Genomic DNA, 22,087 nt, shown 5'->3' with positions numbered 1-22,087 from the left:
CTTATGCAGAGCATCTAGTGCTCTTAATGTCTCCAGCCCCTGTATTATTGAGTTAAAAAAGGTAAAATTCAAGGCAGACCTGGTGGCACTGGACTATAATCCTAGTTTCTCAGGACACTGAAGTAAGAGACCTGAAAGTTCAAAGCCAGCCTAGGCAACGTACAAACCGTCTTCTAAAAAAAAAAAAATCATGGCATTGGAGAGATGGTTCCGCAGCTAAGAGCCTGTCTGTTCTTCCAGAGGACCTTAGTTTATTTTAGTTCAGTGTAAACCACACCAGGAGGTTTACGGCTGCCTATAATCCAGCTCCAAGGAATCCCACAGGCCTCCATGGGCTCCCGGCGTGCATGTGGCATATATTCACACAGACAGACGTACAAATACAAACAAACCTTTACAAATTTAAAATGTGCATAGTGCACTACCACTACCGCTTGTGTTTAAAAGGAAGAGATTTTCCTTTTTTTTTTGGTGTTTCGAGACAGGGTTTCCCTCTGTAGCTCTGGGTGCCCTGGAATTCTCTGTCAACCAGGCTGGTCACAAATTCAGAGCTCCACCTCCCTCTGCCCCTTAGTGCTGGGATTAAAGGAGTGTGCCCCCCACTCCCACCCCCACCCCCACCCCGTTCCCCCTGGGTGATCGTCTGCACAAATTTGCCTATGCAGAGGATCTCTCTGCCAGGTCACACAGGGACCTGATGAGTGGGAGAACACTGTCAAGTACCGGAAGCAGAGGCGGGAAAGATACCAGCCCCTTTTGTTCTTTGAGATTTTGAATCATGTGGTGGCCTATTTATTTATTTGGAGGCAGCGTCTCAGAGCACAGAACAAAGACTGGACTCAAACACACAGCGTAGCTGAGGATGACCTTAACTTACAGATCATTCTGCCAGACCCATCTCCCAAATATTGGAGATACAGCTGTGTGCCACCACAGAGGGTCTCCAAAAACCTTGCTTGTTCAACTCAAAGATGTCCGAATGTGAGGATAATATTCACCCGCCCCCACCTTGTTGCCTAACACTCCATTTCTCCCACCTCGTAATCACTGGCTTTTTGGGGTTGGGAGGCAGGTTCTTGTGCAGCCCAGAATGCAAATATTCTACTCAGTATGGCAGTGTAGAAGCCAGCCTAGGCTGGAGTAAGACCCTGTCTTAGAAAAGAGGGTACAGGGTTGTGGTGGTGGGAGGCAGAGGCAAGCCAACCTGGTCTATAAAGTGAGTTCCAGGATGGCCAGGGCTACACTGAGAAACCCCGGCTCAAAAAAATCAACCAACCAACCAACCAAACAAACAAACAAAAACAAAAAAAGGAAGGGCTTTGAAGATGGGTCAGTGGGTGTGGTGGTTTGAATGAGCATGGGCCCCATAGGCTCATATATCTGAATACTTGGTCCCCAGTTGGTGGAACTGTTTGGGAAGGACGAGGAGGTGTGGTGCTGTTGGAGGGGCTGCACAGGGAGAAGGGCTTTAAGGTTTCAAAAGCCCATGCCACGCCCAGTTGGCTCTTTCTGCCTGGTGGCAGGGTGTGAGCGCTCAGGCTCAGCTGCTGCTCCAGCACCATCCCCGTCTACCTGGTGCCATGCTCCCTGCCATGATGGTCATGGGCCTTAACTCTCTGAAACCCTTCTGTCTATAAGTTGTCTTGGTCATGGTGTTTTATCACAGCAATAGACAAAAAGGTGTTTTTCACACTCAGGTCTGGCAACCCTGTGTTCAATCTCTAAAACCCACTTAAAAGTGGGAAGGGCAAAACCAACTCCACAACTCTGTCCTCTGATCCCCATATGTGCATCATGACACGTACTTCCCAGGTACTAACGTTCTGGGTCTCTTCCTAAAGAAAAAGCAGTGCTGATGTGGATAAGGCCTGAATGGCTTAGATACTTCATTCCTTTCAGTCTTAGTCTCTTCAACAGTAAAATAGAATATATTAGTCGCCAAATCTATGGCATAGGGCATAATCTCAGCAGTTTGGTAAAATGAGATTAATTGTAAGGGGGATTGTACACTGAAGGCTTGCCCTGGCTAGAGAGTGAGTTCAAGGCCAACCTGGGCAGCTTTGGAGGATGTCAATAAGGAAAAAGGAAAAAAGGAAAAGAGAACATGGGTAAAGTGCTTGCATGAGGCCCTGAGTTCAATCCCCCATATTTCCACCAACAACAAAAAGCTGTCTGTGCTTGAGGGTTTCTTGTCTCTGTCTCAGTTTCTATCTTAAAACATGTGTTTGGGGTGGAGGGGGAGAAGTGGGGGAAGATTAGCATGTGCTCATCACAGACTGCTCAGACCTGCTGTGTGCATCTAAGGTCCCATGAGGGACACACCCAGGCTGACACATCTCAGCCCTTTAAAATAGAGGTCCCAAGCCAGGTCAGAGTCCTCAGGGCACAGTGAGTGCAAACCCAAGGCCTCTATACATGAACACAAGGGTGGCCTCCCGGCCTCCGATCCTAATGCCCATAAAACTGGGCAGATGCTCACACTTGGTAATGAGTAGGAATGAGTTACCTAGGTTAGATGGACATGGGCAGCTGCTAGTCTCATGAGAGTGAACTCATCTACACATTTGCATATCTTCGTGTACATGCACATATGTTCACATGCATTCATGTATGGCCACAGGAATGGTGCTTTGTCTGATTGGATGTGAAACTTCAGGGCATAGCCCTAGCATCATATTATTACCTTTATTTTTTTAGATTTTTATTTTTCATATATAGATGTTTCCTGTGCTTGTATATCTGCATACCATTGTGTGTGCCTGGTACCCGTGGAGGTGAGAAGGGGCCATCATATACCGTGAAACTGGATTACAGATGGTTGCTAGCCATCGTGTGGGTTCTGGGAGTCAAACTTGGGTCCTCTAGAGGAACAACAAGTGCTTTCAACCACTGAACCGTCTCTCCAGCTCTTTTTTATTTACATGTTTATTTTGGCAGTACTGGGGATTGAAGCTACGGCACCATGCACCGGGCCATCTGCTCTGCCACTAAGACCCAGCCCCTTTTGATAGTTGCCCGGCCCAGGCTAGAGTCCCAAGTAGACTGAAATTTGGCCCAGCAGCTTGAACATTGGGTACAGCCAATATTGGGAGCAGAATCCAGGTCAATTAGGGTACCAAAACGTATGCCAAGAGCCCTATGCTCTAGAATTGGGGAACCAGAACTTTGTGCATCTACCAAGATAAATGTTCCATAGGGAGACTCTTCTGCCAGATACTGTCTGTGGGCTTCAGGCTACAAGGACTAAGCCTTTGATTAGAATTCACTATATGTGGTGGAACAGAAGGACCTGGAGGGGACAGGAGCTCCATAAGAAGACCAACAGGGCCAACAAATCTGGGACCAGGGGAGGCCTGCAGAGATTAATGCACCAACCAAGGGCCATGCATAGAGAAGACCTAGGCCCCCCTGCTCAGATGTAGCTAATGGACAGCTCAGTCTCCATGTGGGTTTCCTAGTAAGGGGAGCAGGGGCTGTCTCTAATATGGACTCTGTTGCCTACTCTTTGATCATTCCCCTCCCTCCCCCCCCGTGGGGGGATTCTTGCCAGGCCACAGAGGAAGAGGATGCAGGCAGTCCTAATGAGACTTCATAGGCTGAGGTCAGATGGTGGGGTAGGGGGCCTCCTACTTTCTGAGGACTAGGGGAGGAGGATAGGCTGGGAGGAGAAGAGGGAGGGGGTTACAATCGGGATGTAAAGTGAATAAATTATAAAAAATAAATTTAAATTAAAAAAATAAAAGTAATTTCACAGGAAAAAAAGTTACTATATATCAGATATAGCCTGATTAGACAAATATGTGGACAAAGGCCCTACCCTTGGGATGTCAATCATTCACTTGCTAAGACACTTAAACACACAGGCATCAATACTTGCTTATTTAAAAAATATTTTAAGATTTATTTTTATGTGTCTGGATGTTTTACCTGCACATATGTCTTTTTATCACATTTACAATGCTTGAGAAGGTCAAAAAGGTTGTTGAATCCTCTGGAACTGAAGTTACAGACAGTTGTGAGTTGCTATGTGGTGTCCTCTGGAAGAGCAGCCAGCGCTCTTAACCACTGAGCTATCTCTCCAGCTCTGCTTGCTTGTTATTTCATAGGGGCTGGAGAGATTGCTGAGTGGTTAAGAGTGCTTTCATATCTTTTAAAAATGTTTTGAATGAGATGTGTAAAGTATTTTTGTTATTTTAATGCTATGTATATGAATACTTTGCTTGCATTCTGTATGGTGTACACCATATGTCTGCCTGGTGTCACCAGATATTAACAAAAAGTCATCAGTTAAGATGGTTGTAAGCTGCCATGTGGGTTCTGAGAGTCAAGCCTGGGGCCTCTGAAAGACCAGTCAGTGCTCTTAACTGCTGAGCCATCTCTTCAGCCAATTTTTGTTTGTTCATTTGTTTGTTTTGAGATAGGGTTTCTCTGTGTAGCTTTGGCTGTCCTGGACTAGCTTTGTAGATCAGGCTAGCCTTGAAGGCACAGAGATCTGCCTGCCTCTGCCTCCCTGAGGCCTGGGATTAAAGGCGCGTCCCACCCGTGTCCAGCTATCCAGCCATTTTTTAAAATTAGAGAATGCACTTAGATGCTTTGTCTGAATATCTGTCTGTACACCAGAAGAGGGTATTGTAGCCACTTTTAGATAGTTATGAGCTACTATGTTGGTGCTGGGAGTTAAACTCAGGACCCCTGGAAGAACAGCCAGAGCGCTTAACCACTGAGCCACCTCTCCAGCCTCTTCAGCTAGATGTTTTCGTTTTTAATCCAGTCTCAGTACCGCAGCATACGTCTTTAATCCCAACGCTTGGGAGGCAGAAGCAGGCGATCATCTATGAGGCAAGGCCAGCCTAATCTACATAGCAACTTCCAGGCCAGGCAGATCCATAGAGTCTCAAAAAACTGACACACACACACACACACACACACACACACACACACACACACTCTAACTCACAATGGAACCCAGGCTGTTCCCAGACACGGAGTAGGTGGGACTACAGGTGCAAGCGACACACTCAGCTACTTACTATTTGTTGAACAAACAAACAAAGTCATCACTGACACATGAGCAGGACAAGAGTGGCCTCCTCTAAGGAGTACTAGTAGAATTTTGAAGACGGGAAAGAATGTTAGAAAGGCACAGGGAAGGCAATCCAGGAAGAGGAGAGAGCTTAAAATCCTGGAAGTGAGAGTTTTGAGATGACGAAGGAGTCTTAGTAGCACAGGGTACACAGAGAAGAAAGGAGGACGGTGCTGGAGAGAACCCCATCTCGGTTATGAGTAGCCACGAATGCTGTTGGAACTGTGGGGACTGTGAGAACATAAGGTCTTAGAGCAAACTAGTGGTGTGACCAGAGGGACGTTCGGGACTAGTTTGTCAGCAAGGAGGTCAAGGGAGGGTGTGGGATTAGTGGGAAGTGGCTGTGCTAGGCAGAGGCTCGGGTTTACGAGGGCACACTGCAAACTCCAGTGTAAGGAACACAGTGCCAATCACCTCCCCTCAGGCCTCTGGCTGATATTTTCTGGCTCTCTCCTCTGCTTGGAAGGGCCCGGTCCTCCCTTACGGCTTTCTGACCAGGCTGGGCAGTGTTCTTGAAATCACCAGAGCACGAAGCTCTGACCTAGCTGTTTCTGGTCAGATGGACGCCTCTCAGAGCCTCTACACCAAGCTCTGTTCTACTTGGAGACCCAGAAGCTCTGGCCTTGGAAATCCCCTGAGTATCTTGCAGGCCACTCCAAGAGCTGGGGCCTGGAGCATGAACTTGGCAGCATCTTGGGGAATGAAGAGTCTGGAAAACTATTGTCAGCTCTAAGTTTGAATATTATGGCAGCATGACAGATAAACCGAGGCCCAGAATGGTAAAGACTTACTTGAAATCACACGGTTGAGACAGAGGATGGAAGCCAGGTCTCCCTGGAGACTTCAGAATCCTCGAGTTCAGACCCTCCTGTGCACATAGAGTGACCAGAGCCAAGGCCAGTACCTGGGAGTTAAACTCCTGGCTCTGCCACTATCACTTAATTACCTTGGGAAGTTACTTAAGATTCTCCTGGTCCCTTTCTTTAACTACGAAAGGAGGATAATACCTATCTTTTGGGTTTATTGTGAAGATTAAAAAGCAACACAGTGTTTGGCATATGGCGAGTGCTCACTGTCAACTGGCGGTCCGGCAGAGATAGCAGGTGCCCCTTCCCCTTCCCCTCCCCTCTGGGTCTCCTACAGCTCAGGCTGTCTTTCAACTCTTAAACCTGTGTCTCCCTAGCAAGTGCTGGGATTACAGGCCAGAGCCTGTAATCTCAGTTTCTCCATATGTAAATCAGAACTAACAATCCCCGTCCTGTTTCTCCTCTGTTCTGTTCCGGTAGCAGCGACGTGGGCTAAATAAGGTGTGTAAACGTTCTAGGCTGAGCTGTCTCCAGGTCAATGTTTATTCAGCTTAGAACAATTTCTTTCCAAGGCCTCCTCTGGCCAAATTTCCCGTCAGCCCCACCAACTCCCCCACACTCGCAGGTGCTCCTTTGTAACTGCCGAAGAGGCAGGGTCCTCTCGAGACCACCGAAAAAAGAGCTGGGAAAATAGAAAACGTGTGGGGATAAGACAGAGGAGAGAGAGCAAGGCAAGAGGGGCAGTGTGGAGAGAGCGGTAAGGGACAAGGCGCGCGGTGTGTGCGTTGTAAGAGGGACTTACAGATGGCACGCAGCGGGGGTGGGGATGTCCTGTACCTAAGCTGCAGGCGAAGGGATGTGCGGAGCACCGGGACAAGTGAGTGAGCGGGGATGTGTGCATGAAGAGCGTCGGGATGGGAGTCCTGCGGAAGAAGGGGGGGCGGTGTTCGCCTTCAGTGCGAGGTCTGTGGGTGACGGGGGGCAGGGAACTCGGGCGGTCACCTCCACTCGGCCGGAGGCTCGGAGCGCAGCTCCCGGGGCCGCGGCCACCGGCTGGCAGACCGCGGAGGGGCGGGGAAACGAGCCCTCGGCGCCCGCGATTGGCCGCCGCTGCGAGGGCCGCTGACGCGGGCGGGCGGGCCCCTTTGTGACGTCACAATCAGCTGTTGGAGCGTTCGGATTTGTGCCGTGAGCCCCGGCGCAGCGGCCGCAGCAGCTCCGGGCGTCCGATCGCGAGCCCCGCCGTCTCCTGGCCGGTCCCCGGTATGCGGCTCCGGCTGTGAGCGCCGGCGACCCGGGGACGCCCGGCCGCACAACTACCTCAGCGCACCGGTTGCCGCAGCCGCCCCAGGTGAGTCCCGACCTCGGGGCTGGGGGCTCCGGGCGCCCCAGGACACGCCCTGCGCCCCCCTCTCCGGTTCTTTGTCTGTCTCCGCCGGCGGCAGCGGGAGCTGCGTTCTTGGCTCACTATTGGTCGCCCCAAGCCGGTAGGCCATGACGTCGCTTTATTTGCATATGACATTGAGACGTCACCAAGGCCAGCCCCGCCTTCCAGGCTTGCTTGGGTACATGTCCTCTGGTGACCCGGTGGGCGCTGTGTCGAGGGTTGATTGAGAGACGCTGAAAGGCAAGCGGGGCCTGAGGGGACTCGGCGGTTTCCTGGGCTAATCTAGGGACTAGGGTCGGGCCTCTCATGTGCTCTTTCCCTGCGACCCGAGGAAAGGTCGGATGGCAAAGCTCGGCTTAAGTTGAGAGGGTGGTAGGTGGTGAAGGAGGGTTCAGACTCCTGGTCCTGGAGACAACACCAGATGGTAGCGGATCCCCTCTGTCTTCAGGCTCCGCCCCCCTCAACATAATAACATCCTTTTAATCCCTGACATGTGTGCAGAGCCTTAGTTGATGTCATTTTCAGCCTACAAATACGGAGCGTCTTAAACCCCACTTCACGGAAGAGGAAACTGAGACCCAGAGAGACATAGTTTGTTGGAGATCTCAGCCAAATTAGAGTCACACCCAGTGAGTGACAGGTTCCTTAGCTGTGGGCAAACGCAAAGTACAAACTACAAGCTATATATCCACTTACTGAGGACCCTATCTTGAGGACCAATTAGATGGGGGTGTTTCAGTCTTCCTGACCCTGGACATTTTCCCAGGAGCTCTCTGAAAACTGGGTTCCTTTCAAGGTCCTAACCTTCTCTGCCTGCTGTCTACCTCAGAACCCAATAAATTGCTGTCTCCCAGCTGTTTTTGACCACAGAAAGGTGAGTCACTAGTTGCCAGCCTCCAGGTGTCTCCAGGGCAGATGTTGTTGAGATGCATTGGGAGTTCCCTCTATTGGCCTCTCATCACCTGGTCAGATCCCAAGCTGCCAGCTAGGAGGAACCAGAACTTCCCTGGTACTAGTGATTACAGAGCTTATGCTGTCTCCCAAGTCTGCTTCCAGGGGTGGGGCAGGGCAGAAGGATGTTTCTTACTTTCCAAGTGAATAGACACAGAGGCTTCTGGAGCCTTCCCAGGCTAGGGTTTGCTCAAGAATGGCTTAGGGCTCAAGTGCTATTCTGGGCACAGCTGCTGTAGTATTAAGGGAATGGTTCTTCCTGGACCAGAGCCAGGAATCTGAGAACCAGGAAGCCAGTAGGCTAGGAAAGAAAACCCAGGAGACTCTCGTAGCGGTCAAGGGAGGGGACAGTCTTAAATGGCTGGTTGCTATCATCTCTACTGGCTGTCACTGACTTTTGTATGATCTCCATCAGGGAGCTTCTCAGCTAAGCCTCTCTTACGTCACTCAACCTGTCAACAGCTGAAAGGGCTCATTGCAGGGACTGTCCCACAGTGTGAACCTTGGGAAATTCATGCTAAAGCGGGAAGCCAGAATCTCCACATTGTTCCATGGAGAGGCAGAAAGGTGCTGTCTGGATCAGGGCTTGTGTCCGGTTTCCCTGTATCCTTTGCATCATTATATTCTTGGTTAGTATCTGTTGAGGCTTTTCTGCATTGCCCCACTACTAAGCTGTAGCTTTTTGGATAGATTAATGTTATCACTTTGATGTCTCCATTTCTAAAACAGGGGACTTCTTCCTTGTCTTAGTCCAGGGAAGGGTTTGTCTGAACTCTTGGGTCTTGGCCCAACACTTCCGTTTATCCTTAAAGGCTCTTTGGATCTGCCATCATCATCTGTGTTGTCTCACTAGCCAGGCAACCCAATATTCTTTCTCTTGGCCAGGGATGCTGTCTTTGAACGAGAGTCTGGGAAAGAGATTCAGAGTAATGGGGAGCACCTGTAGGCATTGGGTCCTCATCTGGAAGACACATCTGAGGGTTGCCAATCTCATGGTGAGATTGTCACACAACCATGAGGTTTATTATTTGTTTCTGGGGGGGTTTGTTTGTTTTGGTTTTTTTGGAGACAGGGTTTCTCTCTATAGCCCTGGCTGTCCTGGGCTCCCTCTGTAGACCAGGGTGGCCTCGAACTCACAGATATCTGCTCACCTTTGCCTCCTGAGTGCTGGGATTAAAGGCCTGCACCACCATACCTAGCTCCTGTGAGGTTTCCGTTAGGTAGCACTTTTCAAACCACACAGGCTCCTATAACTATTCTTGGTCTCTGGGTTCAAAGACTGCTGCTTAGAAAACTTTGCTGAAATCCAAGATTTTTTTTTCCCTAGAAAAATATCCCTAGATATAGGCGTAGTTACTAAACTAAAAATGCCTAATCTAGACAGTGGTGGACTGTAGTGATTACAGATGCCACTAGCTACCTTTGTTTAAACACTACCTGTATCTTGTACTAGCTGTAAAGACTTTGGGCAGTTATCTTACCTCTCTGAGCCTTGCTTTATTTATCTCTTTACCAGAACAATAATAGCTATTCTCCCTCCCTCCCACTCCCTTTCGGTTCCCTTTGATAGGATCTCATGCACCCAAGGACTTTATTTATTATTTATTTTAGATAGAGTCCCATGTAGCTCAGACTGGCCTTAACTCACTATGTAGCCAAAGTAGGACTTGAACTCCTGATCCTCTTGCCTCTACCTCCCAAGATTACAGGCTCGCACCTTCATACCCTGCTCTGATTCTGTGTTTTGTGGTAAAATAGAAGTTACTTTGTATAGTGCCTGACACATGAATGTTAATTAGATGATGGTGGCAGTAAGGGTAGTTTTTCCATTAATGGAAAATTCCTCTTTACTCTTCAAAGCTTAGGTTGGCTGTTTCATCCTCTAGAGACCTACCCTGGCAAAGCCTGGTCATATATGTATCACTTCTTCCATATTCCCAAAGCAACCTTTCGTAACAGCAAATTTTTTAGCCTGTTGAATGCTTGCTGTGTGCTCAAGCACTGTTCTAAACATGTTATAAGTGCTTAGCTCATTCAACTCTTTCTAGGGTAATACTGTTGTCATTTGACAAATGAGAAAACAAGGACCCAGTAGATTCCTAAATTCATACAGGAAAGCCTGCTGAATGCAGAAAGGCACACACACCAAGAATGTACCCGTGCTTCTGTGTTTTCACTGTCCTGGTGGCCGGGGCTGTAGCCTTCTGTCCCCAGCCAAGTGAGGGCCAACTTCAGCCTGTGGTTCTAAGGCCTTTCTATGCTTCCCAGGTTTTTGCACTGCCATAGGGCGCCCCCTTGAGGTTGCTTCACCCGCTGACCATGTTCCAGCGCTTCACCAGCCTTTTCTTCAGCACCCCTTCGCCTCCTGAAGACCCCAGCTGCCCCGGGGCCTTTGTCTCAGAGGAGGATGAAGTAGACGGCTGGCTGCTCATCGACCTGCAGGGTGAGGGGAGCTGGGGACCGGCACTCTGATTCCCTAGCCTACAGAGCGTCATAAGGACAGGAGGCCTTGCCACATGGAAGGGGAAGGGGAAGGGAGCTATTTGGGAATTAAGAATCCCCCTAGGCCTAGTGGGCCTACAAAGTTGAGGCAGTACGCCCAGAGGTGAGGTAATACAAACCTTTCTCTTGTCTATCTCCTGGCATACTCCTGGGTCCCCTAGGGCAGTGGGTAAGGATCCTGGCCTTACCCAGGTGCTCTCTGGGCACAATGGACAGGGCAGCAGGTCTAACTAATGATGCCCTTTCTCTCCCCACCCCGTGTCTGGTATGTGTGTGTGTGTGTGTGTGTGTGTGTCCTACCTTCTCCTCCACACCCTTTAGACAGCCTCACAGCTGCCCCCAGCCCTGGGGCTTCTCCTGCTCCGGCGGGCCGCCCTCCTCCCGCACCCTCCTTGATGGACGAGAGCTGGTTTGTTACCCCTCCTGCCTGTTTTACTGCAGAGGGGCCTGGCCTTGGGCCTGCCCGCCTCCAGAGCAACCCCCTGGAGGACCTCCTCATTGAGCATCCCAGCATGTCCGTCTATGTCACCGGCAGCACCATAGTGCTGGAGTCGGCGCCGCCTTCCCCTCACCCTGACGCTGTCCTGCCTGATCAGGACCTCAGCGATGGGTGAGTGGGTTGAGGGTGGAGACCAGAGGCCAGGGGCCAGCAGAGGCATGTTTTTGAGCCAAAGGGCGGGTCAAGGATGGTGCCACCAGGCCCACAGGAGGAAGAGAGGCATGGTCTTGTAGCTAAGGTGGGGGCTTGGGAGTGTCTTGGGTCAGAGGCTTAAGACCAGCGTGAGTCTTAAGCCAGAGCAGAGTGGGGCTTGCATTGATGGAGGTTGGAGCCTTTTCCCTATTCTGTCTAGTTTGCCTGCCCCAGGGGCTTAATCACGCCTGTAACTGTGATTAAGGGGAGCGTTTATGCCCCTCGGTTGGGTTGGGGCACCGTGTGCTCAGAGACAGGGTTGGAGGATGCCAGCTCCCACCTCCCCCCCCTCTGACAGTTGTACTGTGTCCTTGCAGAGAGCTGGCGCCTGCCCGCCGGGAGCCCAGGGCCCTGCACCGAGCAGCTGCTCCCATGCCCGCGCGCGCTGTGCTGCTGGAGAAGGCCGGCCAGGTGCGGAGGCTGCAGAGGGCCCGGCAGCGGGCGGAGCGCCGCACGTTGAGTGCCAAAGTGCTACAGCGGCAGAACCGCGCCCGGGAGAGCCGTTCGCGCCTGCCCAAGCACCAGGGCAGCTTCATTTACCAGCCGTGCCAGCGCCAGTTCAACTACTGAACGTCCCGGCTGCACTGCGAAGCCCTTGCCTCTCCTGGTCCCATCAGCCTCCTCTGCAGCAGCCAGTGTGCTGCTCGAGGGGTGTCCAGGGTCCGCCAGCCTTCGTCTGGATACAACCTCCCTCCTCCCTAAGTTTGAGGTGGGACGGTGGCCCTCTATTCCCCAGATTTTCCTGTTTCTGAAATCTTCTAATTCACCTGCTAACCTCTCTCCTCCCAGGTCACCCGCTCCCCCAGCGTCTGGTTCTTCACCGTCACACTTCCCACCCCTAATCTCCCACGCTTCCTTTTCAGACCCCTATTCTTATCTCTCACATCTTCACTTTTGCCCTCCTCCCCCACCCTGACCCAGCACATTCTCCACTCTTTCTGTTTGTTATTGCTCCCACTCCTGTTCCCTTTATCATTCCTGTCAATTCTCTTCCAATCCTGACCAGGTACAACCTGCCAGGCCTGGGCCATTGTCCTTACCCTGTAGTCAGGGGTCAGGGTTTTGATTTCGGTCTCCCCCCTTTCCCTGCCCCCTGGGGGTGGGGCTGGGCTCCTTGGAGTTGCTTAGGCCTGGAAAGTTTAAGTATGTGGAGGAAGACAGTGAGTTGCAAGTTAGATAAGGTGAAGGGGATGGAGGGAAAACAGGCAGCCTAGTGGGAGATGCAGACGGGACAGATGGACTGAGGAACAGTAGGAAGCAGGGCATCATGATAGCTGGCATTGTGCTTGGTTAGAGTTGCTAAGCCCTGGTCTTAGGCCTGAGCCTGGAGCCTGCCCCCATTTCCTTTTCCTATAATCCTACCTTCCAGATTATTTTTTTTCCCTGAAATCTGTCCCTCTTCAGGAGTAAACCCCCCCCCCCCCCCCCGTGAGTTTGGAGTCTGAAGGGCTTGTACCTTGTCACCTTACCTTGACATGCCACCCCAGGGGTAGAAGTTGGGTAAGGCCCCGACATCCTGGCCATCTCTGTTCATATGCCCAAGGTGCTAGAATTAGCTTAGGAGAGAGAAACAGGCCAGAGGGTTTTCAGGCAGGGAAAAGGGCAAGAATGCAGAGGGATGATGCTAAGGAGGACACATTTAGGGAAAAGCCATCCCCAGACTGATAGCTCTGCCTTCATCTTGCTCTGGCCTTATATTTCATACTTCGCTCAATATGGCTGGTTAATAAACACTCCTAGGTAGAGGAGGCCAGGAGCCTCACTGTTCCAGTTCCCAAATTTTTCTTACAGAGTTTAGGACCTTCAAGAGGCTTCCTAATGTCCTCCCACAGGGCTCTTTCTTTTGAGTGCCCTATGGCCCCTCTTCCCTTTCTTAGTTAAATCTGGAGTAAGGAATTCTTGGGTAGGGCACAGGGATGGGGTAGCCAGCTTCTCCCTTCTTGTGGTGGGGCTCAGACACCAGCAACAGCCTCTTGGGATGCCCCAAGTCGTTTCCTATTCTAGCTACCTTTTTTTTTTTTTTTAAGTGTGTGCTCTTCCTTTCTCAAAACTGTTAGATTTCCTGTTACATATTAATGCAGGTCTTCCTTTCACCTCAACCCCAGGTCTCCAGGCCTCGAAGAGCCGGGCCGGGGTTGGAGAAAACTGCATTCCTATGAGGTTCTGTAAAAGTACCTGCCCTCTCTGATCCTTTCTCACCAGGCTTCGTGTGGGAGGGGAGAGGGTATCCCCAGGATGGGGACAGAGGAGGCCCTGCTAGGGTCTCTTAACCCAATGATAAGCCAAACGGGAACTATAAGCTGATCAAACCCCATACTAGCTTCTTAGGGCCCTAGTAGTTGATAGTAGCTGTTCTGTCCCAAGTTCTTCAGTTATAACCTAGTACACGTACTCTTCCAGCTGTCCTAAGGTCACTTCGCAGCCAGCTTAGGATCTTCAGCGCTTGTAAGAGCTGAAATTCCCTCTTAGCCCTTCTTGTCTGTTCCTCACTGCCAGATGGGGCCTAGGCTCAGTCCTGGGCAAGTGCCCATGACCCTGCTACTGTGGGAAGTTGGACAGGGCATCTGGCTCAAATGTGAAAAGGCCTCACCCCTGACCTGTACCCTAGAAGCTCCTGCAGTTCTAGATCCCACCCACCCCTTACCGACTGGTTGCAAGGCTGATTTTTCTTTTGTACTTTCCTATAGATGCTGTAGCATTTGAGTGTGGCAATATTTTCATTGTGTATAGATTTCTAAGAACCAACACTACTCAGTCTCCTGCTAGTCTGACTCCTGAAGCATCAGACCTTGTCATACTGTATTGACTGTGTATGTGCCTTTCACCTTGAGCATGCTTCAGGATTTTTTTTTTTTTCTTAAACCACAGAACTTGAATACACAAGGGAACCAGAATTCACAAAGTCCTATGCAACCCTAGACAGGAGGAGGTTAGAAGAGTCTGTCTGGACTGATGACTTCAGAGACCCTAGAAAAGTTTGTACCAGTTCGTATTAATGTCAACACTACCAGCACTTTGCCAAAACTAAGGATGTCAGAGGGACCTGTTTTTAGAGTGAGTCCCAATTATATCAAAGGGCAACTTCCAGCTTTCTCCAATAAGTCTGAGTGGTTCTCTTGAGCTGGTGTCACTTTCTAACCTTTGCCAGTCTAGCCCCAGCAGGGCACTGTGTATGTGTGAGTGCAGTTTGGTGCTGTTTTGGAGTATGCCTGCTCCCCAGCCTGGAACCCTCTGATCAGCCTGCTGTGACCTATGTCTTAGGTGCAACAAGGACCCTACTAGAGCTCCTGGGTGGCCTTCAGAACCCAGGCAGCTCTGTGAGGGGACTGAATGCAGACACCACAGCCTGCGAATACCTTCTTACCCTACCACCTAGTTCCAAATGGAACCAACAAGTTGAGTGCATTTCTGTTGGGCGTTTTATGTTAAGACTGGCTGAAGTGAAAAACCTTTGACCATGTTGTGATGTGTCGACAGACTCAAGGACACAGCCACCTCGACCTGGTCATGTGGCATGCCTGTGTATGTGTGTAACAGGATTTTGAATGTTAGATTGTAATGCTATTCGTGTATGGGAGAAAAATAATATAAACAAATAAAAATCTATTTAAAGCACATTAAGCTTCTGCCCACACTGAGCTGAAGTACGAGAAACACTGTAATCTCAAGCGCAGTCAAGGTAGAAGGTATGATTACTAGGCGGGCCTTGGCACAGGTTGTCATACAAGAAAGGAAGAGAAGTTCACTGGAAAGAGACAATATAGGGTCTGACTCACAAAATATTTTTAGAAGATCCTTGGAAGACACATGTGAAGACACATGAGCACAGGAGTGAGAGTGGAAGCACAACAGACACTGGCCCATTTCAGTCCCAAGCCCTAGGTTACGGCAGGGACAAAGCTGCCCAGTTAGCTGCAGAATCACGCTAATTCAGTCCCGCTGGTCAGCCTGAGTGCACCTCCTGAGCGGAGCAGCACAGGCTCAGGTGGGAAACGCTATCTCTGTTGTTGCTGACAGCGTCTTGTCTCTAAAAGTCCTGGGTGCCTTTGATGGAAGGCTGGTTCTACTCTCTGAGACAAGGTCTGAGGTAGCACAACCTGGCCTCAAACTCTGTATGCAGCTGAGGATGACCTTGAACTCGTGATTATGCCTTTACATCCCAAGTACAAAGCAAACGAAATTAAACTCACTCTGTCGTCCTCACCCCTCCAGTTTGTTCCTAAACAGATCTGGTTTGTTCAAACCCAAGCATGAGTTGAATGAGCAAGTACATACATTTTCATCAGCTTGCTGGGTGGGCACTTGAGGTGGGACAGCGCATCTGAGTTACAACGGAACCCCTGTTTACTCAGTATGACCCCCAAGAGAAGCTTGCTTACCCTTTCCAATAATATACTTTTAAGTTCTATGACAAAGACATTTATTTAACACGTTCAATAGTTCACATTGTACAAACCCTTAGATTCTCTTTATTCACTGGTCCATTTCTACAACAAATACATCAAAAACACTATATAGTAAAATTATTTACATTTCCAAATGACAAGATTGCTTTTTGCCCCGCTAATGCTATGCACACACAGCACTTCCACAGCACAATACAGCATTAGAAGATCTACAGATGCTCACCCTGTACTCTAGGCTGCTTAGGAAATGTGAAACTAATAACATTTATAATGGCATTAGCTCCTTTCAATACATGGCAACATTTTAGAAGCCTTGAACTTCATTTTGCAACACCAAAAGGGCTGCTCCCCGTTACACTTTGAGACAGGTTTCAGGGACTAGGAAAAGGACCGTGTTATTAAAATGACTAACTGTACAGAAATAGATTTAAAAAGTCACAGCTGAAAATTGCTCTTTGTAAAATTCACACACATTTACAAGTATCAAGTCATCTTCCAGCTTGCTTACTTGGATTTTCTACGCTTGGATTGCACCGCACCAGTTATATCTGTTGGGAAAAAGGAAGGACGTGTTTAATGAAGGTAGCAGTGCCCTTTAGGTATCCACAATGACTAGAGTTGACGAGTGAAGCCTACTGGGCTCTAAATCAGTTTTAAGGGTCACATGATTTGAAAATAGTCAAAGTCCCCGTATATTAGGGCCTGTCAATTGGGGAAATGTGATGAAGACATTAAGATGGCTCAGTGGGTGAAGGCACTTGCTACCAAACCTGAGTTTAACCCCTGCAATCCACATGGTCCCTGAGCTCCATCTCCAGCACCGCTCCCACACAGTGCATACAGACATGGAAGCCCTTAGAACAGGAAACTCCTTCCCTGAACCTGAGGGTTGCATAGGTGGGAACTGAGTGATTTATGCATGATAACGGTGACATGACAGGGAAACACTGCTTTAGTTCCTTTAATTCCCCTAAACATATCAGTATCTCAAGTTACTTTCATCTCAGACAAATCATGTTTATTCAAAACTTTCCAGTCATCTATGGTAGAGGACAGTACTTTTCTATGTCTCTGCCCTAGAATATGTGTGCATGTTCGTGGTGTGGTAATCATTTGCTGAAAACAGCCGAGAGGTTGAAAACAACCTTAAAACAAATACCCACCATAAATGCTGCAAACAACATGTGGCTATTGTTGCTGCATTGGTTGATACTGTGCTGTGGTAAGTGCTTTATAGAGTCAGGTGTGGCCAGTGGGAGCCTTTTCTCTAGTAAAACATTGTGAAAGTATTCTGTAAAGAATTCCTTGATCCTTTCCCATGCTGTGTTCCTGTGCTGCTCAATAAATACAGAGCAAAGTCCTTTGTTAGGGACAAGAACAACTATTGGGGCACAGACTCGGACAACAGACAGATGACAGATATGCCAGAGACTCTAGTCAGCAGACACACAGAGAGAAGTGGAGAGCTCAAATCTGAGTGCACTAAGAGGAAGTGGCTCCACTTTCACTGCTTATGCAACATTAGCACACTCGGGCACTCTTTGAGGTTATCTTTATTTGCATTAACCAGTGCTAATGCAAGTAAACAAGGTACTTACGACAGAAACTGAAGAAAAACTTTTGAAGACTGATGGGAATGGTGAACAGTGTACCTTTATACTATCATGAGATATAAATGTTTGCTTTTGGAAACAGGGTCTCTCTATGTTGTCCAGGCTGACCTAGAACTTGTTCCAGAATCAGTTCAGCCTCAAATGTATGATCATTCTGCCTTAGACTCCTAAGTATTGGGATTACAAACATGTACCAAAGTACTTGGCTAAAATTTTTCTTTCCTGGTATTATGATACACGCCTTTAATTGCAGCACTTGGGAGGCAGATTTCTGTAAGTCTGAGACTAGCCAGGTCTATAGGACAAATTTCAGCCCAGTTAGAGGTACACAGTGAAGTCCTGTCTCAAACAACGAACAACAACAACAAAACCAATAAATAACTTTCATTTTGTTTCATCAGATTTTGAAATCTCTATCATATCCCCTGGAGAGGTGGGGGATCAACTATGCTAGGCCATAGAGAAAAGTCTTTTCCATTTCTATAAATGTGTCTGAAAAGATCGAGTTACTTTTACTTTTTGTGGTTCGGTTTGTACTCCCTCTAAATACTATCATTTCGACCACTCAGCACAATAATCTAGAAGCAAGTGCTCTATTACTGATCCACACGCCCAGTCATTTTGTTAATTTTAAACAATTTTATGTGTTTGGATATTATGACTACATGTATGTCTGTTCACCACATTTCATGCAGTGTCTGTGTAGGCTAGAAGAGGGCATTGGGTCCTCTGGGAGCTGCCACATGGGTTCCACAAATTCGAATTTGAGTCTTCTAGAAGAACAGTCAGTACTCTTAACCCCCAAGCTCTCTCTCCAGCCCCCATTCAACATTATACATGCCTCCAAGGTGAGTGGCACCACCTTTAAGACTTCTGTTTTATCTATATGCAACTGGTGGGCAAGGTCTTACTTCTAAGGGCTCTTTGTGAGGCATTATGACATTCCTGCCAGCAACAGCTGATCAACACATCAGAATCTGCCCTCCCAATGACAGGCATTTTTGTTTGTTTTTTGAGACAGTGTCTTGTAGCCCAGGTTGGCCTCAAGCTCGCTGAGGGTAAACTTAAACTACTAATCATCTTGCCTCTTCCTCCTACATGCTGAGATTGTACACATGTGCCATTACACCTGTCTTTCCATACTGAAATGTAAGGCCAGTATCTATGAAAATGCAAGGCCAGGGATTTAGCTCATTTGGTAGAGTACTTGCCTTGCATTCTTTAGGCCATGGGCTCTCCCCAACACAGGAGAAGAAAAAAAGAGAAGGAACAGTAGCTTGTACAGGTGGCACATGCCATACTCTTAGAACTCTGGAGGCTAAAGTAGAATGATTGCTACAAATTAATCGATAGACTGGGCTACAGAGTGAGATTCTGTCTCAAAACTATCCCTCCTTCCCAAATTACAGTTTTCAACAGAGAAACTTGGTAATGTAAGGCTGAGGTCATAAAAGATAGTTATCAGGGGGCTGGAGAGATGGCTCAGAGGTTAAGAGCACTGTCTGCTCTTCCAGAGGTCATGAGTACAATTCCCAGCAACCACATGGTGGCTCACAACCATCTAAAATGAAATCTGGTGCCCTCTTCTGGCGTGCAGATGTACATGCAAACACATTGTATATATGATAAATAAATAAATCTTTAAAAAAAGCTGTTATCAGATGCAGAGACAGAGGCACTAAGCTAGTCTGGAGTTGCAAAGGGGCTGCTCCATCATGGCAGTCTATTTACATCTTGGTAGTGGAATTGGAGATTTCTATATTTTTTTCCCTATGAAGATGTGAGGGCCTCTACCAAGAAAGAACAGAGAATGTTGGGGTAGCACTTTCAAAAGCATGAAAAGGTTAAGTGCAATTAATGGTGAACGCCTGTAATCTCAGCACTTATGAGGCTAAGAGTCCTCGACAAGAGAGTTGAGGGCATGGCTTCATAAGAAGACCCAGTTACAAAGGGTGGAAAAAGAGTAGAAAATATGTAGAAAAAGCGATTTGACGTTTTCAGAAAAGGCTGGGCCACATTCAGGATTTAACTGAAGTGAGTGATCATGAGCTTTCTAATGTAGATGTATGTGTGTTTTTGAGACAGGACCTCATGTAACTCAGGCTACCTCAAACTCCCTTAAACTCTCACCTCCACCTCACTAGTGCCACAATTAATTACAGGTGTGTGCCACCACGCTTAGGCGCAAACATGAATTTAAAATGAGTCCAACCTAGCATGCTAAGTTTTTTATTCTTCCAGAAGTGTTTACTGCTCTTGTGTACACAAACAGAAACATATATGCTCAAGAACTGACTGAACAATGGACGAAACTAGGAGAAAGCAAAGTGAGCACCCTGACAGAAGTTGCTGTGTGGAGGACACTATCACATCTTAACCGTTCCTCTGCCCCTCAGATACCCAAGTTCCCCTGCCAACCTTTAGTAGAGCTGGAGGCCGAGGCAGGTCGAGAGGATCGTTTTCGATGTCCATTTTCTACGCTCTCAGAAGCCATAGTTGGCTCCTCAGTTCGAGAGTTTCTTCGGCTCGGGGTTTTGGACTTCTCAACTATCTCTTTTGGCTCACTGCTGACAAGAGAAAAGTACAAAGTTTTCCAAGAAGGTTAAGGGCATCAAGACACATAAAAAGGGCCTCTTTAAGTACAGTTTCATTCAGAAGTTGATGAAGTAGTTTTATTCAGAAGTAGTCAGGACCAGGGATACTGCTCAGTCTATATAGCATGTACAAGGCCTGGGTTTGATCCCCAGCACTGAAAACAAAAACAAAAAACAAGCCCCAGTATTTCTAGATAGAAATGGAATAATGCTACTGAAAATTTAAAAGTGAGTCTAGTTTGTTACATTAGAAAAATAAGAAAGCACAATGCTGGTGGTGTTGTGGAAAAGCAAAGAATCACAATAGTTCCTTTAAAAATCCTCACTTGTTTCATGCTTAGTTTGCAGAAATGGTCATCTTACCTTTGTCCAGAGACTATGGCAGCGTTTGCCTCAAGTTCTGTAAAATACAAAGGAGAGAATGAGATGTGGAAGCTGTTGTTACATATGTCCACAAGGAGATGCTGGGCGTCTACAGAACCTAGAATGCTGTATTTAGATAACAAGTCCAAATACAGGAGTCTCATGCTGTGTGGTATGGAGATAAAGTCGGCACTGATCCAGCTTGGTTTGTTAGAGATGTAAGATATTTTCTTGGTCTATTTTTATTTATGTGAAATAATCCTGTTTGGATCTAAATCCAAAGAGACCTAAATCCACATTGCGTGGCTCAGATTTCATCCAGTTAAAAAAGCCTCTTCCTTTCATGTAGAAGAGACTTCATTTTTAAAATGACACCTTCCTGCATTCTTTCTAAAGGCAATTACCTTTAAATATAATAGGGTATCTATTAAAGATTGATTTTCCCCCTGAACAGCATTTTCACTGAAGTTTAGAGCAGAGAGCCCTGTTCTGAGATACTGCCCAGACTGTATTAAGTTTATTGAGATGCTTCACAGACTCTTATCAACCACTGAGCAGTGACCTGGAAACAACTGAAACAATCTGTCTTGCAGGACCGTATCCAGGAGATTTTTCTGAGTTTACTAGACACTTCTTTTCGGCACCAGCCCCCAAAACCAAACCAAACCAAACCAAACCAAACCAAACCAACCCAAAAACCTTCTATTAATGTGCCTCTAGGCAGCTTGACCTTTTCCAAAGGGCTTTCCCTAATACAGCAGACAATCATGTTTCCTGCCTCTGGCCTCCCTGGTCCTGTGCCTGTTTTCCTTTGTAGAGAATCCAGTGCTTCATGCTCAATATCTAAGCTGACTGAAGAAGGACATGGTAATATCTCTGAAGGCAGTTACTTGGCTTAATTTTTTTTAACTTCCACTCTTTCTTTTTTTAAAAAAAAAAAGTGTTATGGGAGCTTGTGACAGGGTTCTCATTCTATAGCCCATGCTGCTCTCAAACTCACTATGCAGCCCAGGCTTAGCCCCAAACTCATGGCAAGCCTCCTGTCTCAGCCTAAGCGCTGACATACCTGTTGTATTTCATTTCTTATTATCCATGTACTCATGGGCAAATTATTTGCCTTCTCAGGACTCAATGCCTTATATGAAAAGTATGGGTGACTATATTATCTGCTGTAATGTTAACATTAAATTGAAATAATACACGAGAGTTTTAATATATTACCTGGTACTTAATAATAACTCAATATTAACTATTATTTGTTGCTATGATGTTCACTTTCCACTTTTCATGCAAGGAGGTTGGACCTTCACTGCCTTCAATGCAAAATGCTGGCATCCTTGCTTTTTGTCTTCTGCTTACTTCCTAAAATCTCGTCCATAAAATCTGATACTAACTCTACTTCCTTGCTGGGTCAGCTGGAGCACACAAATTTATCTAGTACATGCTCAATCATAAAAATGCACCTGAGCAGTCTAAGGCACTGGATCAAAATAATAAAAATAGTTTAAGTAAAAAGAGGCGCTAACCTTGAAGTGTTTCAAGCCCTAGGCATCCTATTCTAAAGCACAAGTTGCCTGGAACTCTGTAAGTATCCTACTCTGGTCTCATATTAGTAATCCTTCTGCCTCCACCTCCTCAGTGCTGGATGATTGGCAGGTACTCTTCTATTCTTTTTGTTGTTGTCTTTTTTT

At 47.6% G+C, this 22,087-nt stretch overlaps 2 protein-coding genes across 10 annotated transcripts in view; one reads left to right on the top strand and one right to left on the bottom strand.

Annotated features, from left to right (window-relative positions):
- Positions 1-6,504: 6,504 nt before the first annotated feature.
- Positions 6,505-15,037, top strand: Tp53inp2 (tumor protein p53 inducible nuclear protein 2). 3 transcript variants are annotated; one of them, XM_055602254.1, is made up of 4 exons: positions 6,505-6,766; positions 10,496-10,670; positions 11,051-11,339; positions 11,738-15,037. In XM_055602254.1, the coding sequence occupies exons 2-4, from the start codon at positions 10,547-10,549 to the stop codon at positions 11,988-11,990; spliced, it is 666 nt and encodes a 221-aa protein (XP_055458229.1). In that variant the 5' UTR covers positions 6,505-6,766; positions 10,496-10,546; the 3' UTR covers positions 11,991-15,037. The 3 variants fall into 3 exon arrangements, with proteins under 3 accessions (XP_055458229.1, XP_055458230.1, XP_055458228.1); XM_055602255.1 differs by lacking the exon at positions 6,505-6,766 and adding an exon at positions 7,027-7,240 and having other exon boundaries at positions 11,171-11,339; XM_055602253.1 differs by lacking the exon at positions 6,505-6,766 and adding an exon at positions 7,028-7,240.
- Positions 15,038-15,823: 786 nt separating this feature from the next.
- Positions 15,824-22,087, bottom strand: part of Ncoa6 (nuclear receptor coactivator 6) — a 68,840-nt gene continuing 62,576 nt past the window's right edge. For 6 of the 7 annotated variants that reach the window (XM_055602358.1, XM_055602365.1, XM_055602363.1 and 3 more), the window contains 3 exons: positions 20,397-20,433; positions 19,858-20,006; positions 15,824-16,374 (listed from right to left, as the gene is read on the bottom strand). In XM_055602358.1, coding sequence (XP_055458333.1) covers positions 16,331-16,374; positions 19,858-20,006; positions 20,397-20,433 — 230 coding nt within the window. In that variant the 3' untranslated portion in view covers positions 15,824-16,330. The remainder of the gene's footprint in view (positions 16,375-19,857; positions 20,007-20,396; positions 20,434-22,087) is intronic. The other variant, XM_055602361.1, reaches the window with a different exon arrangement.

The sequence above is a fragment of the Psammomys obesus genome, unplaced genomic scaffold (assembly GCF_907164565.1).
Source record: "Psammomys obesus unplaced genomic scaffold, mPsaObe1.curated_primary_1811, whole genome shotgun sequence".
Classification (NCBI taxonomy): Eukaryota; Metazoa; Chordata; class Mammalia; order Rodentia; family Muridae; genus Psammomys; species Psammomys obesus.
Note: the sequence above shows the minus strand (reverse complement) of the source record. Positions and strands in the feature narration are given on the sequence as shown.

Excerpts from the sequence above, each read along its gene's own strand:
- Tp53inp2 (XM_055602254.1), top strand. The coding sequence starts at position 10,547 with ATGTTCCAGCGCTTCACCAGCCTTTTCTTCAGCACCCCTTCGCCTCCT. Across the intron at positions 10,671-11,050 it reads GCTGCTCATCGACCTGCAGG|ACAGCCTCACAGCTGCCCCC; the intron begins GTGAGGGGAGCT and ends CACACCCTTTAG. Across the intron at positions 11,340-11,737 it reads GATCAGGACCTCAGCGATGG|AGAGCTGGCGCCTGCCCGCC; the intron begins GTGAGTGGGTTG and ends GTGTCCTTGCAG.